This window comes from Lissotriton vulgaris, chromosome 10 (genome assembly GCF_964263255.1).
Source record: "Lissotriton vulgaris chromosome 10, aLisVul1.2, whole genome shotgun sequence".
NCBI lineage: Eukaryota > Metazoa > Chordata > Amphibia > Caudata > Salamandridae > Lissotriton > Lissotriton vulgaris.
The window spans coordinates 222,693,947-222,711,273 of NC_141698.1; the positions used below are offsets into that span (position 1 = coordinate 222,693,947).

General features: G+C 53.8%; 1 protein-coding gene across 4 annotated transcripts in view; it reads right to left on the bottom strand.

Annotated features, from left to right (window-relative positions):
* The window catches only part of LOC147685008 (uncharacterized), a 2,279,237-nt gene that overhangs the window by 1,197,576 nt on the left and 1,064,334 nt on the right, over positions 1-17,327 (bottom strand). For 3 of the 4 annotated variants that reach the window (XM_086940905.1, XM_086940908.1, XM_086940906.1), the window contains one exon: positions 15,484-15,606. The exons of the other annotated variant lie outside the window; for it this stretch is intronic. In XM_086940905.1, coding sequence (XP_086797031.1) covers positions 15,484-15,606 — 123 coding nt within the window. The remainder of the gene's footprint in view (positions 1-15,483; positions 15,607-17,327) is intronic. 4 annotated transcript variants of the gene reach the window in all.

Sequence of the window (17,327 nt, forward strand, 5' to 3'; positions counted from 1 at the left end):
AATACATGCTACAGAGACCTAGTCGAACCTCAGTCCTACGTCTAAACTGCAGTATATATTATTCCACTGTGCAGAGCCTATTGGGAATATAGGAACTACACTACATAATGATATGTGCTGCATGTCCCAGCGTAATTCTAAACCCTAGTAATGCCATCCTAGTCTAGCCTGCGCAGCCAACTGCTCAATGGCCAGTACAAACAGCAATGTTGAGAGCGAGCATCCCTGCCGTGTTCCCCGCCCCACTAAGCAGGGGGAGGAGACCACCACCCGTCCACACCCGTGCAGTCATTGCTCTGTAAAGAATCTCCGTCCATCCCACAAAAGCTTTCCCAAGGCCAAACATGCATAGAACTTGAAACAGATAAGGCCACTCCAAACTGTCAAATGCTTTCTCAATGTCTACTGAGAGTACCACAGCGGTGGGGTTGTCTCTGTGGCCTTCATCCAATATGCGGAGGAGACATTGTATGTTTGTGGCCGTATTCCGGGTCGGGATAAATCACGCCTGATCGCAGTGGACCAACTGCAACATATATGGAAGGAGCCAAGTCGCAAGAATCATACTCAGTATTTTATAGTCAGATGTTAACATAGATAACGGGCGGTAAGCCGATCTGTCCGAGGAATCTTTCCCAGGTTTCAGCAAAAGGACAATGATAGCCTCTCGAGTGGGGGCTGGTAACCGCCCCACCTTCCGTGCTTCCCCTTAAACAGCTGACAGCCTAGGGGCCAACAAATCAATATAACTTGAGCAAAACTCAATAGGTAGTCCAGCTGTGCCCGGCGTTTTATTACACGCCATATTCTTAATTGCACACCTCATTTCTCCTAATGTGATCTCCTGACCTAATAAGTCTGCCTGCTCCTTTTCTAGCCGCAGCAAGGCTATATCCACCAAAAATTCCACCATGTCGTCTCCAGTAACTCACAGCTTACTCCTATATAAATTCGGTATAATATTCTAAAAAAACGTTGATCCCTCGTTGGGTATACACCAGCGCTCCTATTGAAGCAGTCAATGTTAGAATAGGTGTGCCCCTAGGAGCCTGGTTGGCTAGCCAGGCCAGCAGTGTGCTCCCTTTATCCCACGCTGCATGAGCCCGCACCAATTATGCTCTGTGGTCGAAACAACGCAACCGCTCTACCAGGGCTGCCAACTCCTCTCTAGCCTCTGATAATTCCTCCTGTTCCCCCGGGTTCGCAGGACGAGCCCTCTCCACCGTTCCCAAAAGATGCTCCGCTGATTCAATGTCTCACATTAGCGTCTTTCGTACTCCCGACATTTTAGTAATGCACAGGCCCCGTACCACCACTTTAAAAGCATCCCATTCTAGTGCTAGATTCGACCCCGTGCCTTCATTCTCTGTGAAGTATTGAGAGATACCCGTTTCAATGTTTGTGCGAAAGACTGGATCTTCCAGCGCTTGCGGTCGCAAGCGCCATGTCAGTATCACAGGTCTCTCCTGGACCCAGCGTATCGTCAATAGTAACAGATTATGATCTGAGATTGTTCCACCCTTCAGCACTCCGCACTAGGGCTTTCAGACGTCGAGTAACATCTCCCTTCTGAGCTTCGTATGCCTTTATTCACTGTGCCCTACTTTTGCACGTAAGTCCGGTGTACATAATATGGCGTCCAAATGGACATGCAGCTCATGTAATGCAGAGAAGAAAGAGTAGTCACGTTCCTCCTAGTGTTGTGTCCGCCACGTGTCTACGAGCCCCCACCTATCCTGCCAATGCCTCCTAACTTTGGAAATTCTATATATGGGGGCTTCGGGTAGAGGTGGATGAGACCTAACCATGTTAGTATCGATTATTGAATTAAAATCCTCTCCCAGTATCACTGGGCCAGTCAAATAGAGTGCCAGCTTGCCCGATAGGTAGGTGAAAAAAGCCACCTGATCTACATTATAGGCATATATGCTACCTAGCGTTACATCCAAACCATTCAGGTGCCCTCCCACCACCACAAATCTCCCTTCTGGGTCGGCCAACTGCTGTGTCATCTGGAAGGGGACCCCAGCCCTAATCCATATCAGCGCCCCTCAAGCGAAAGCTGTGTACGTTGTGTAATACAGTTGCCCCCTCCATCTACGCTGCAGCGCTCTGCCCTCCGTCTGATTAATATGGGTTTCCTGAAGGAGAGCTATGTGTACTCTCCTAGGCACCAAATAAGCATGTACCCTGTGGCGCCTCAACATTGTATGCAATACTCTTACATTCCACGTTATACATTTCAAGTCAAGTAGCGTCCCCATTTTCATCATCAAATCTTAGGAGTACCTGTACATTTCTTGCGGACACACCGCTGGCCCCTACTTCCCCAAACAAAACCCACAAAATATCCCAACAACCCCACCCCAGAACAGGCTCTAACAATCTAGTACCCCATCCAAACTATCAACTCAATTGCCTCCCTGGTAGCTACCAAAGAACACTCAAACAATAATATTAGGGGGAGTGCCCAAGAGCCGAGATAAACTGGCCCACAGTACTTCCATTGTCTTGCACCATACCCCACTCATGATACAGCCTCAGCTTCTACTGTAGCACCCCAGTCTGAGGGAACCACATTCCTAGACACCCCCCACCCTCCGTTAACTCCGCTGACCAATATCTCGGCTGCACCCACAGTGGAGAGGGGGCTAGCGCTAATCAAGACCACCCTCAAGTTCCTTGGAAAAGTCTTACTGTATTACGCATCAACGATCTTGTCGGCAGTCCCAGGTGTAACAGGTGGCATCACAACACTCGCCGTGCCTGATTCTTCGGTAGCCGTCCCTGCCGAACCCTTCTCAGAATCTGGTGCTCCTACTGTTTCGGACCCCCATTCTTGGGATATCGCTGTCACCAACTGTAATGCCGCCGATCTCTTACTCTCAGTCTGGGACATCGTAGGTTTCTGAGTGCCGGGACAGCGCCTTCTGGAGCGCCACGACCGGGGAGGGCACAGTGCTTTCCCATGTGGCTCCTGGCCACGACCTGCCTTGCCCAAGCTCGCTCTATCGGATTCCAGCCAGTCCCATGCCTCCTGTGGGCTATTGTGAAAGAAAGTTTTACCATCCATGGCCACATTCAAGCGTGCTGGAACAATCAATGAATATTGGATGCCTTCAATGTGGAGTGCCTTCTTAACTTCCAAGAATGAGGCTCCATGGGGCTGCACCTCGAACGTGTTATCAGGGAACAATGTCACATTGTTATTATCCACTTTGAAGGGGCCCACGGTTTGAGCCTTATTCAGATGCAGGTCTCTGTCTTTGTAATGGAGTAAACGTGCCACCACCGGTCTGGGTGGCCACTCAGGCGCCAGTGGTCGGGTCCGCACCCTATGCGCTCTCTCCAAAGTGTAGAAGGGGGTCAAGCCCTCAGGGGCAACTTCAGTCCTTAGCCATGTCTCCAGATAGTCCACCATGCTGGCCCCTTCCACGCCTTATGGTAGTTCTACCACCCGCACATTATTCCTCCTGTTCCACCCTTCAGCATCTTCAGCCCTCCGCTCTAGGGCTTTCAGACGTCGAGTAACATCTCCCTTCTGAGCTTCGTATGCCTTTTGAGCTGGCTCCAGGATCTCCAACGGGGTTTCTGTTGCACAAGTTACTACTTGTGTAACGATATATCTGTAAGAGACATTAGTTAGTGATAGATTCCTTACCTTAGAATATCCCCAGGCGTCAGACTGGATCCGGAAACTTTTGCGTAGCAATACCCCTGCGCGCTGGTAGGCGTCGTCTGCGGCTCCGCGTCCGTCGTCGGCGTCGTGAGCGCCGGGATGACGTCGTCGGAGTACTTAGACGGCGCCCATGCGCGCTGACGTCAGTTCTGATAACACAGCTTTTCCGCGCCAGATACGCAGAGCCATGATAGAACGAACACTGGTGCCATGAAACTAGGGCCCTGAAAGGGGATGACCTTAACCCTAGATATCGGTTCGCAGAACGGGGAGGATGGGTGGGCGGTAAGGAATCTATCACTAACTAATGTCTCTTACAGATATATTGTTACACAAGTAGTAACTTGTGCATCTGAAAGAGACACGTTAGTGATAGATTCCTTACCTTAGAATAGATACCCCAGCAATACCAACCCCGGAGGTGGGTCTGCGAACCAATATCACACCAGAAAGTCCTGGAGGACGGAACGGCCAAAGAAGCCATCCCTCCGGACTTGACTGTCCAGGCAGTAGTGTCTTGCGAACGTGTGCAGCGAGGCCCACGTGGCTGCCTGACAGATGTCCTGCAGGGGGACACCGCGGCCCAGGGCAGTTGTCGTTGCCGTGGCCCGAGTGGAGTGAGCCCGCAATCCAGCCGGGGGCTCCTTCCTCGCCATGGAGTAACATGCTTGAATACACAAGATGATCCACCTTGAGATGGTCCTCTTGTGCACAGCCTTTCCCTTCTTTGCGCCCACGTAACCAACGAAGAGTTGGTCATCCACCCGGAATTGGCGTGTGCGATCTAGGTAGTAGGAGAGCGCACGTTTTGGATCCAGACGGTGGAGCCTCTCCTCCTCTTTCGAGGGATGCGGAGGCGGAAAGAAGGTGGGCAAGGTGATGGACTGCCCGATGTGGAAGGCCGTGACAACCTTGGGCAGAAAGGAAGGTCGTGTACGTAACACCACCTTATCAGGATGAACAGACAGGAAAGGTGGAGAAGAAGAAAGGGCCTGGAGCTCACTCACCCTCCTGGCAGAGGTGATGGCAACCAGGAAGGCCGTCTTCAGAGTAAGGAGACGAAGAGGGCAGTTATGAAGCGGCTCAAAGGGAGCACACATCAGATAGGTGAGAACCAGATTCAAGTCCCACTGGGGCATCACGAAGGGAACAGGAGGGAACATATGCGTGATGCCCTTCAGAAATCTACTCACAATAGGGGACTTGAATAAAGAAGGCTGATCTGGTAGCCTCAAGAAGGCTGATAGAGCAGAAAGGTACCCTTTAAGAGTGCCCAGAGCAGAGCCCTGCCGGGCAAGGGAAAGAAGAAAGAGCAGCACTTCCGAAAGGGGTGCAGAGAGAGGATCCACAGCCTTTGCTGTGCACCATGCCACAAATCTGTTCCACCGGCAGGCGTATACCGACTTTGTGGAGGGACGCCTGGCTGCCAGAATGATATCACAGACTTCGGGAGGCAAGTCAAATGGCCTCAACTGCCGCCGCTCAATCTCCAAGCTTGTAGGTGGAGACTGGACAGGTTCGGGTGCAGGACCGTCCCCTGCTGCTGCGACAGAAGGTCCTCCCGAAGAGGCAGACGAATCGGGGGATCGACTGACATGCTGAGTAGCTCGGGATACCAGTATCTTCGTGCCCAGTCCGGAGCCACAAGGACGACCTGGGCCCGGTCGCGCCTGATCTTCTTCAGCACTCTGGGCAGAAGTGGTATAGGCGGAAAGGCGTACAACAGACCGCAGCTCCACTCGCGACGAAAAGCGTCTCCGAGCGAGTGCCGCCTTGGAAACTCCAACGCGCAGAACTGCTGACATTGCGCGTTCTCTTCTGTGGCGAATAGATCTAACCAAGGCTCTCCCCACTGTCGAAAGAGACCTTGCGCCACGTCCGAGTTCAGACGCCATTCGTGATCCATCATGCACCGGCGGCTGAGTTCGTCCGCCCTGGCATTCAGAGAGCCTGCCAGGTGTTGAACCACCAGGGTCACGCCCTGATGTTCCAGCCACTGCCAGAGGCGCAGAGCCTCCTGGCAGAGGGTCCACGACCCCACACCGCCCTGTTTGTTGCAGTACCACATGGCGGTGGTGTTGTCGGTGAACACTTGCACTACGCTCCCCTTGACAGAGGGGAGGAATGCCTTCAGTGCAAGACGAATCGCCCGCAGCTCCAGAAGGTTGATGTGGAGCCGGGACTCCGCCGGAGACCAGAGGCCTCTGATCTCCGCCTCTCCCATGTGGCCTCCCCAGCCCTGGAGGGACGCGTCCGTCACAACTACGTGCTCCGGCTGGGGTAGGGAGAGGGGTCTGCCACTGACCCAGTCGCGGTCCGTGAGCCACCACTGCAGTTGCTTCGCAGTGCCCTCCGAGATCAGGACATGATCGGACAGGTTGCCCTGATGCTGGGCCCACTGAAACTTCAGGTCCCACTGCAGAGCCCGCATCCGCCACCTGGCGTGACGCACCAGAAGGATGCAGGAGGCCATCAGCCCCAGAAGCCGCAGCGTCAACCTGACCGAGACCCGGGATAACGGCCTGAATACAGGAATCAGAGCCTGAATATCCCGAACCCGCTGTTCGGGTGGGTAAACCCGAAACTGCGCCGAGTCGAGAACCGCTCCGATGAAGAGGAGCTTTTGAGAGGGACACAGGTGTGACTTCGGCACATTGATGGAGAACCCCAGCAAGTGCAGGAGGTCGGCCGTAGTCTGGAGGTGGCTGACGACTGACTGGGGCGAGCCCGCCTTCAACAACCAGTCGTCGAGGTAGGGGAAGACTGATATCCCCTGCCTGCGCAGATGGGCTGCGACCACCGCCATCACCTTCGTGAACACCCGTGGGGCGCTGGCAAGGCCGAAGGGGAGCACGGTAAACTGAAAGTGCTCTTGGCCTACCATGAACCGTAGGTAACGCCGGTGGGCCGGGATGTGGAAATAGGCGTCCTGCAAGTCCAACGCTACCATCCAGTCTCCCGGGTCCAGGGCAGCCAGGACCTGAGCCAAAGTGAGCATCTTGAACTTCTCAGTCCGGAGGAAGCCGTTGACGTTCCGCAGATCCAAGATAGGGCGTAGGCCCCCTTTGCCCTTCTTGGGTACCAGAAAGTAGTGGGAGTAACAACCACGTCCTACTTCTGGCCCAGGAACGCGCTCGATGGCCCTCTTGGCCAAGAGGGCCGAAACCTCCTCTTGCAGAAGTTGCAAGTGATCCCCCGACACACGGTGGTATTGAGGTGGCATGGATGGAGGGGAAGACTCGAAGGGGAGGGAGAAACCCCTTCGGACAATTTGCAGCACCCACCTGTCCGAAGTGACTGTATGCCAGTGGGAGAGGTGATGGCGAACCCTGCCTCCCACAGGCGTCACATGGGCCTGAAAACTCGGACTAGGAAGGTTTTGAGGCGGGGGCTGCTGAGGGAGGTGTGGACTGGCCTCGCCGCTGGCCCCGACCACCGCCACGGCGGTTCCCACGTCCGCCACCGCGTTGCTGAACATTCTGCGGCGCGTGGCTGACGGTCCGTGGTGGGGCGCCCCTTCCGTGGCCACGAAAGGAGCGAAAGGCACCCGATTGCTGGCGTGGGGCCGTAAGGCCCAAGGACTTGGCCGTGGCCCTGGAGTCCTTGAAACGTTCCAGCGCATGGTCTGCCTTGTCGCCGAAGAGGCGACGGCCATCAAACGGCATGTCCAGGAGGGTGGCCTGGACATCGGCCGAGAAGTTGGCGGACCTCAACCAGGCGTGGCGTCGAACCGCCACCGTCGTTCCCATCGCCCTGCCCAGTGAGTCCGTGGTATCCAGCCCACACCGGATAGAAAAACGTGCCGCATCTCGGCCGTCCGCAAGGGTTTGGCTGAGTTTAGCCCTGACCTCCTCAGGGCATTGTGGCAGCACCTCCGCAACCGTGTCCCACAGAGTGTGGGTGTAGCGGCCCAAGAGACAGTTGGTGTTCACAGACCGTAGCCCTAGGCTCACAGACGAGAAGACCTTCTTCCCGAACTGCTCATATCTCTTGGATTCCCTGTCGGGCGGGGCCGACGGGAATGCGGTTTGGGAGTTAGAGGCCTGGATGACCAGGCTCTCGGGGGTGGGATGGGTGGAAAAAAAGCATGGGTCGCCCGGTGCCGGGCGGTAGCGTCTGGCCACGTTCCTGTCCACAGGTGGGCCTGTGGCGGGCTTGGACCAAGTGCCCAGCAGAACGTCACACAAGGCCTCATTGAACGGCAGGAGGGGCTCCGCGGAGCCGGACTGCTGTTTGAGGACCTCAGTGAGGAGATTAGTCCTCACGGCCGCGACGGGGAGCTGAAGGTTTAAGGCCTTAGCTGCCTTCGTCAACACTACGCTGTAAGCAGAACCCGCCTTCGAAGCCACAGTCGGGGGCGACGTAAATCCAGTGTCTGGCGAGGTGTCAATACCACTGGCCTCCCCAAGCTCATATGTCCAGTCCTGATGCGACTGGCAATCACGTGCCAGAGGGTCCTCGGACCCCTCCCATTGCTCCTCGTCACCTGGCTCCTGGAGACCAGGATTAACAGCCAGGGCCTCCTCGTGGAGATAGAAGTCTACAAAGGCCGACGGAATCGGCGCCCAGCGGCGCCCCTCCGACTCCTGAGTAGGACCGTAGGAAACATTGGGGTCGGCAACCACATCGGCTGCCGGGGACGACACCTGAAGGGACGGCGCCGGCTAGGTCGTAAGGTCGACCGGCGAGGTCCCGGATCCGGAGCCGGATCCAGCGAGGTCGCGCGGCGCCGGGACCGAAGTTGCCAGCGGCGCCGGGCCCGAAGTACCCGACGTCGTCGGGGCCGAAGCGCCCGACCCGGAAGGACCTCCAGACGGAGCCGATCGGCCCGAAGGCGCCACGGGAACCGACTGAGGAGGGAGGGCCCTCATGGCCATGAGGTACCTCTCGACCTCCTCCTGCGACGCGCCGTGCCCAGGGACCCTAAGGCTTGCGACTCCCGCGGAGCCGCGTGGGCGGTGTCGCCCGAGTCCCCGGCCGCATCGAGCGAGCGTCGGGGCGGGTCGGAGGACCGATGGTGTCGTTCCGACCTCTCATGCCTCTTACCTGAGGACTTGGAACCAGACGATCGGTGTCCACTTCCGGAACGTCGATGACTCCGACCTCGCGACCTGTCCCTCGACCTCCCGTGGGACCGGGACCGGGATCTGGAGCGGCGCGGGGCCGAGTGCCTCAGCTCGAGACGCTTGCGGGACCGCTCCCGCCTAGCCTTCGACGTCAGAGCCCGGCAGTCGACGCAGGTTCGATCGTCGTGGTCGAGGCCTAAGCACTTCAGGCACCGGCGATGGGGGTCCGTGACCGACATGAGTCGGCCGCACTTCGAACAAGGCTTGAACCCGGGCATCCCTGGCACCGATAGTCGAGACAGTCGACTAAGAGAAGATCAAAAAGGATCAAAAAACTATTCAGTCAAAAAGTGACTGGGGGTAGAGCTTCTTCCGGATCTGCGCTAGCTGGCGCGGAAAAAAGAAGAACTGACGTCAGCGCGCATGGGCGCCGTCTAAGTACTCCGACGACGTCATCCCGGCGCTCACGACGCCGACGACGGACGCGGAGCCACAGACGACGCCTACCAGCGCGCAGGGGTATTGCTACGCAAAAGTTTCCGGATCCAGTCTGACGCCTGGGGATATTCTAAGGTAAGGAATCTATCACTAACGTGTCTCTTTCAGATTGTTTCACACAATCTGCCAACTTTTCATGATCTGCTCGAAGGAGGCCCAGCCCTAGTGTCACCTGCGCAATATCCTGCTGAAGGGTGTCCCTGGTGTCTGTGATGGCTTTGAGTATAAGATCTACCTGCTGTTGCATGTTCCCCTCCGGTTGCGATTCTGCTACATCTTGCTTCCATTGGTCAGCCGCTTCTTCCTCCAGTTCGGGGCGCCCCCCACTGCTTACCTCATGGTTTCCCAATAGGTTTCTACTCCTCAGGCTGCTGATCACCGCTGAACCTCCAAAGGCCCCCTCGCTGCTTTTGTGCCAGTCGCAGGCACTGCATGTTCCTTGCCACAACGGGGCGCACACTCCCCAGATCTCCTGATGGGCCGCTCACCGCTCGGTCCCCAACCCCGCGGGGAACTCCCTCTGACTTTTGATAGCTTGCGCAAATGTTCACTTACAAACCTAGCTGCTCCTCGTACCCGTCAAGCGCAGATGCCCCCGGTTCCATCGTTTAATTATTCATCACTGGACACCGGAGACAGGTAGAGCTTCGTCCCGATGCTGGCGCTCCCCACTCAGGGCACACCCAGCTCTCTCTGCCCAGTCCAGGAGCAGGGGCGCAACACCAAGCAGTCACCAGCCTTCCACTGCGTCCATGCTTTCCGTGCCTTCCTGCAGGCTTAATCCCAGAGCCCCATCACCACTTCGGGAGTACTTTGCTCAGATTTCAGCTTCAACTGACTATGGCCGTGGCACAACCATGGCGGCGAGCAGGGTTCCCCGCCGTGCCCCTAGCCTAGACCGCAGGCCCAATCCTCTGAGTCGGAGGGTCCCCTCCCTGCTCTGCATCACTCCCACGGGCTGCTCCACTGCCCTGACCTCCACCGTCCAATACCGGTGCGAACACCAAGCCCCACAGCCACAAGACCCGCTCCTGCAAAGGCACCACCTTCAGCACCGGCACCTTTGGAATGATTGATGTGGTGCACCTGATCCGGGGGCCGGCATGAATGAGCGCTGATGTCCCCACTGTTAGCAACTCCCCCACTCAGCGCTTCTCCCAAAATGGTGGTCTGAGCCTCTAGCCAGCCCTTTAGTATGCCTCTCAGTCCTGGGCGCCTGGTAAGAGTGACCCCAGTTAAATACCAGCAGGTATCCGCCCGCAGGAAGCACCGCAGATCACCTCACTTCTTGTATGCCTCCTCCGTTACTACCACAGCGTTACCAGAAGTTCCCTGGGGCAGAGCGGCTTCCTCAATCCTCACTGCTCTGTGAGTGCCTCCTCAGCTGTTTTGTTTGGTCCACGCTGCTCTCCGAAGGACCCCACACGCTTCAATTACGCTGTCTCGGCCCCGCTCACTGCGTCATCACCAACTCTGCACAGTTTCCACCGGCGCCATCTTAGTTCTTCTCGGACCGGACTCAACCATCCGCTCGGTCACCAGTCATCGGAGATGCGGTTGCCCTGCTAAGGATCACCCGCATCAGTTCTCAGCACCTCCCAGCTCGGTTCTGGTCAGTTTGAGGAGCGTTACTGGCCCCCAAACCAGGGTAAGTGACGGGGTCGGCGCAGTACTCCCACCTCACGCTACTGTCCTCATCGGCACCTTAGCCACGCCCCCCCCCCCCAACCCCTCCCAGTCGTCATCACCACCCTCAGGGCGATAGGGAACACCTGGGATTAACAAGGGAACGAAAGTACCATCCGGCGTCATATTTGAAGTCGGCCGATAACAATCCGGCTCCATCTCAGGGATGAGGAAGGGGAGAGCGTCTGCCTGGGGCACGGTCGGCGCCAGGGAAGGTTGAGTAAGGTCGATCGGCGTCGATCCGGATCCAGGCCTGGATCCACGGGGGCCCTCCGGTGCTGGAGCCGCCGGCATCGAAGGCCAAAGGCCCCCAAACGGGGCTGCGGGCCCCCAAGGCGCACCAGCAGAGTTGGGCTGCCCATATACACTGTAGAGGGCTTCGTAGAATGTATGAAGCTGGGCAGGGGACGAACCAGCTCCCAGAAACGGGGGAGGCGAGCAGTCATCCCTGAGTCAGGCACTGGAGACGGTGCCTTAGAGCGACAAAGCTCCGGGTCCTGACCACGTCAGCCGACAGACAGGGGAAGGCGAAGAGTGACGGTGCTTCTTCGCCTTCTTCTTGTGCTTCGACTTGAGACCTTCCCTTTGAAGGAGACAGAGAGCGACGCGGAGCCGACTGCCGGGCCTCCAAAAGCTTTCGGGACCGCTCCCGCAAAGACTTCGGATTCATGGCCCCACAGTCGCAGCACGACTATGGATCATGGTCGCACACCAGGCACCAGAGGCACACGAGGTGCGGATAAGTCACGGACATCAGCTTGTGACAGGAGTCACAAGGCTTGAATCGGGTCCGACGATGGAACATCTCTCGGGCACAAGGAGTCAAAGACTAAAAAAAAGACGTTGACAAAAGTCGAAAAAGTTTATTCAAAAAATTACTATAGGGCAAGCTCTCTCCGGATCTGTGCTAGGCTGGTACAGAACAAGAAAGAACTCATGTCAGCGTGCCGGGGCGGCATCTAAGTAGGCACCGCAATGTCATCCTGGCGACTACGATGCAGACAGCAGATGCAGAGTCGACCTACACCACCTACCGTTATGCAGGGGTATTGCTGAAGAAAAATTCTCGATCCAGTCTGACGCCTGGGTAATTATAAGGTAAGAATCTATAACTAATAGTCTATTTCAGATATATTAACAAGGGATGGGACAAGATTTGCATGGTTCCTGAATAATTTGGCGCTGCAACAATTTGTGTTTTATCTTCACTTTTTTTTACATAAAGTTTTATATAGCGCGAACTAGACCCCAGAGGTTATCAGAAAGCTTTACATTTAGGATCGTTGCGTTACAGGTTACAAGAGCAAAGTAGGGTACCGTAAATAAAAACAATATTGCGAGAATTTGTAGGAGGGAGACGAGGAGGAACTGTGTCCAATGTCCAGCTGGGTAGGTGATGGTCGAGGGGGAAACCACGGCCATGGTCTTCTATAGCCGTCTAGCAGCTCCACCGGGCATCAGCCATGTTGCACAGGTCTCAGTGTTCAGGAAAGTTAGTATTGATTTGAAATGATTTGAAAAGTTTTATAGAGTGCTGGCTGGACCCGGAGGTATCAGAGCGCTTTACCAGAGGATCGTTGCGTTAAAGTTACATCAGTTACAATAGCATAGTAAGGTACAGTAAACAAAAACAATTGCGGGAATTCTTAGGAGGGTGGGGAGGAAGTAGCCATATCAGGAGACAGGGAAGAACTGTGCCCAATGTCCGGCTGGGTAGGTGAAGGTCAAGGGGGAAACCAGGGCCAATCTCCTCTATAGCTGTCTGGCAGCTCCACCGGGTGTCAGACATGTTGCTCAAGTCTCCGCGTTCAGGAGAAACAGTTAAGAATAGATACATGAGCTACAGTTGCACAGTCAAGAAGCGGAAGAACATGTCCCCACTTGACGGCAGAGGAAAGAGAAGGGGGTAGGGGAGTAATAAAAATAAAGGAGGAGGAGCTGGGGGCTGCCATTTAGGCCGCCGAGGATACACGAAGGCAGAGGCGGTTGCCATTATAGGCTACAGTTTCATATTCAATAAGTAGAACAACAAGTCACCATTAGTGGGCAGAGGTACAAAAGAGGGATGGGGGGTGAGTAAAAAACAATCCAGAGAAGGAGTTTGGGGCTGCCATTTAGGCCACAAAGGAAAAATGAAGGCAGATGCGGCCGCTATTTTAGGGTCCTGTTCGACATAACCAAGCCACTGTAGATCTGTGTGTAGGTCATGGTAAAGCTCCGCTCGTGCCCACCCCGGATCAGATGAGGCAGCTTCCAGAACCCACATCGGCTGGAGTCAGAGCCCAAAGAGGCACAGGGGCAGGAGGCCGCAGGAGGTCGCGGGGTTTAGGCAGCGGCGGGCAAGTCTGGTGGGCGTCTGCAGTGGCAAGGCTACAGCGGGCCGAGCAGGGCCGGATTTGGCCCCACCCCATAAACCCCGGTTTGAGGAGAAACAGCAGGGACCCAGCCCAGGTTGGGCTCGTACAAACGGCCACCCCGGTAGGCTAGCGGATGGCTGAGTGCCTGAGGTCGCAGGGGTGAGGCTTCTGTGGGCAAGAGTCTTCCTCAGTCCCCAGGATATGTTGAGAGCAGGCAAACAGGGACCCAGCGGGAGTCAGGTGCGCACCAGCCCTGAAGGGAGTGGTGATGCCCCACTCCCTGGACCTTGCAGTCACTCAAGTGGACCCCACTTAAGGCCGCTCAACATCCAGGAATAAAGCCAGGCAGTGAGCGGGGCAGGTGGAAAGGACTCACCGGGACTGGTCTCCGATAATACGAGGAGGTCGCTGCATGGAGCATCAGGGTCCCGGGTTCTTCAGGGGTAACCGGGGTCTCGATCCTCTCACAGCAGGCAGCCCCAGGTCGGACAATCCCATAGCGGGTAGCTGGGGTCCTGGCAGATCCAGGCGCTGCAGAGCAGAGTACTGCAAGATGGCTCGGGAAACCAAATGGCGCAGAAAGGCAGCGCCCACCCTAATGGCCACTGGCAAGATGTCGGTCCTCCAGAGCAGAGGGGAGGGGACAGGACTCTCCAGCTGTGATTTGGCATCTGGACTCCACAGGTCTTCGGAAATTTGGCTTGCCGGCAGTAGGCAGGGGTTCGTCGCCCATCAAGCGGGAGAGGCCACCGTAGGGAAGATCGTCGGCATTCCAGATCCTTGATGGCATCTGGAGACCTTGATCCTCCAGAAGTGACAGGCACGGGATGAGAGGGCCGACAGGGGGCAAGAGCACCAAGGTCACGTTGGGGTGGATGTTCACCTTCCTTCAGCAGATTGTCCCTAGAGCAAGAGGCCAGCCGAGCCATGTTGGACTCCGGACAGATCGTCACAAGTCCCAATTAAACCATTTTTGCACATTAAATTTAGCAGAAGTGCAGTAATAAAGGTGCCCGAAAGTAATTTGCAAGACCTCATACAAGTATGCATAAACTCTTCTGGAAGGTACACTATGAGAACTTTCACCGATAACAAATAATGGCACAGTGGTGCAAAACGATGGTGCAAAAACCCTTGTGAAACACAAAGCTTCTGCCCATGCACAGTGCTCCAACAAAGAGGATCGAGGTTGGAAAAGTAGGAGGTGGTTTGGAAGACCCAAGCTGCTGCCAGTTTTCCCTGGCACAGCTCTATCATTTGAATAATGAGTGATGGAGAAGTACTACTTTAACAGGTCTTCATTTGAAGACTGAAGTGTTATCCTTGTACAGTAGGTATTACAAGTGCAGAAAAAGACAGATCTAATCGACTGGTACCAATTCCCTCCAAACTTAAAAAGATCTTTCCTCTCACCACAGATCTTTGTTGGAGAGGATGTGGTCTACTAGGAGACTTTCACCATATATGGTGGGTTTACCCAACTACTAAGCCATTCTGGGAGGAGATTTTGGCCCGAATGAAAGACATGCTGGGATAACTGTACCAAGTTCCAAAGATATGATCCTCCTGGGTCTAAGGGACGCCTCATTAGAGCACCAAACTAAGGCAGACAAGGCCATTATCTGGGCATGTATGGGGGTAGCCAAAAAGGATATAGTGGCTAATTGCAAGAAGAAAGAAGCGCTAGTGCTGGCACAATGGCACTCACGCTTATGGAAAATACTTACGATGGAGGGTATGTCTGTCATTTTCAGAGACGAATATAAGAATTTTGAATATAAATGGGGGCCTCTAGTATCATAGCTTACAAAGGGGCTCCCGCTGGCAGTATGTCCACCTACATTACAAGGGTTACACCTGTTCCAATTTTGAGTCCCATAACAGGGAACGCTTAGCAAAGAGGGAACAACACAACTAGTACTCCACAAGTCGGAGCAGAGTAGTAGGTAGGAAACTGGCGGTTCTTGCTTCTCCACCAGAGGGTGGGGGGGAGAGAGAGGGAGTTTTTTATTTTAAGTTAGTAGTATTTTGGATTCCCTTTGAGTCAGTGGCTTGCTACGAGCAATAAAAGATGATCATTGCCACAGTGTGGGAATGTTGATATGGCTACCAGCCATGACTGTTTGAAATCTTTTATAAAAATTCAGCTAATAAACAGATATTTGACAAAAAAAAGACCAATATAAGTGATTATTACCAGGAGGCAGGCCGTCATCGTCGTCATCATCATCATCATTATTATCATCATCAACTCCACCATCTTCATCTGCATCATCTTCGCCATCTTCCTCCCCTTCTGGCACCAATTTGTGCCCCTGTCCTAAAAAAAGAGATCCTGAGTCAGACAACCAGACTTTGGACTTGCATCCCTCACTATAATCTTAATATCAAAAGCCCTCTCAAATCACAAGCCTTCCAACTGTACTTTAAGGATGAGATATGAAATAATAAAACGTCTTTCCACAAACTAGGTTTTTGAAAAAGGTATTCCCACCTTTTCATCTCAGTAAGTAACGCTTCAATCTGGAGACTGCATTTCCGTACACATACTCTAATACACACACAAGAGGGTGTGTGCAGAATCTTAGGGCATATTTTGGCGTATTGTTGTTAGATATATATAATATATGTGACTGGGATAGACAATTTATGTTTCCTGCTATGAGTGTGCTTTATTTCAGCACTGCACAAGGATAGCGACGATGACCATGGAGTCCTTCAGTACAAGCCCTAAAGTGGGCTAGTAATCCTTGTGCTTCTAGTGCAGAAAGCTCCTACAGAAAGCGAAAGTTCCTGGACAAACGAACCCTTTTCTGTCATTATTCTGGAAACCCACAGACTACATTGTACAAAAGCCTTGCAAAAGTCAGATTGTGTCTGAGCTGCTATACTACATCGTGGAACTGTGCATTAATGAGCACAACAAAAAATCAACTTTCCTTTAAAGGAAAAAGTAAAATCCCCTCCATCACGGAAATACAACATTTAAATATTGTGCCTGAGTTTGCCCATTCTTATCTCAGCGAAGGGGACAAGACTAGTTCAGGGTAAGTTCACCTCAATCCCCAAAACTATGTACTGGTGTGCCAGCCTTGACTGGTCTTGCCATTTGCCAATGCAGTTTAAAACAAGCATTTGCAATGCAAAAGGTCTCGCATTTGCTACAGTTTGAGCTATTGGCATTGTAAATAACATTGCCTTTTATTTATATATTTTGAAAACCTGCAAGTGGTGCGTAAACACGCAGTTTGTACTTCTAGTCGTTGTTTATAAGAAGCAAGGCTGGCAGTAAAACAGGCACAGTTATTGTCAGCTTTGCTTCTTGTAAGTAATGACCATAAGTAGAAATTGCATGTTTGAAAACCAACAGGCGGTGTGCTAACACAAAATTAAAAGGCATTGTAATTTACAATGCCAATAGCTCAAAACCTCGCAAATGCCAAACCTAGTGCATTACAAATGCTTGTTTACTTCGTTCCCATTCTTAAATTCAGGAGATGAAAAACATTTGCAAACGAAAAAGCGGACGCCTTAAAATAAGGGATTTCTGAAGTCAGGAACAGCAGAGCCTGGGAGAGAAGCGCCGGGTTGGATGCGACCCCGGTGAGGAGGTGACAGGAGGACAGGCAGGGGCAGAGGCCTCTAACTACAAGGTGACCTTTAATTGGCTACTTCATCCGAGCAGGTTTCTTCAATTGCCAGCCGAAGCCACCCAGTTTGTTGTGCCTAAGATTTCTGGGGTGTAAAACTGCTTTCTGACTCGCTGAGGCGCTGTTCGACCCCTAAAAGTGCGTTCTAATAGACGGGCTGGGTGCAGCTGGTCTGTTCCAGCTTTGCCCCATCAGAAGCAGGTTCAATTGGATCACCTTACTCAGAGCGGCAGACAACATAACATCAAAAGACACACCGAAAAAGGAGACGTGGAATTTCCTGGACCATTATCCGAGCACACGCAAACCACCTTAGCTAAAAGACAAAGACCGCTGCCCGCACATACCCACACTCACGATGATGAACCCCAGCAGGATGGCCTCTGGCTAG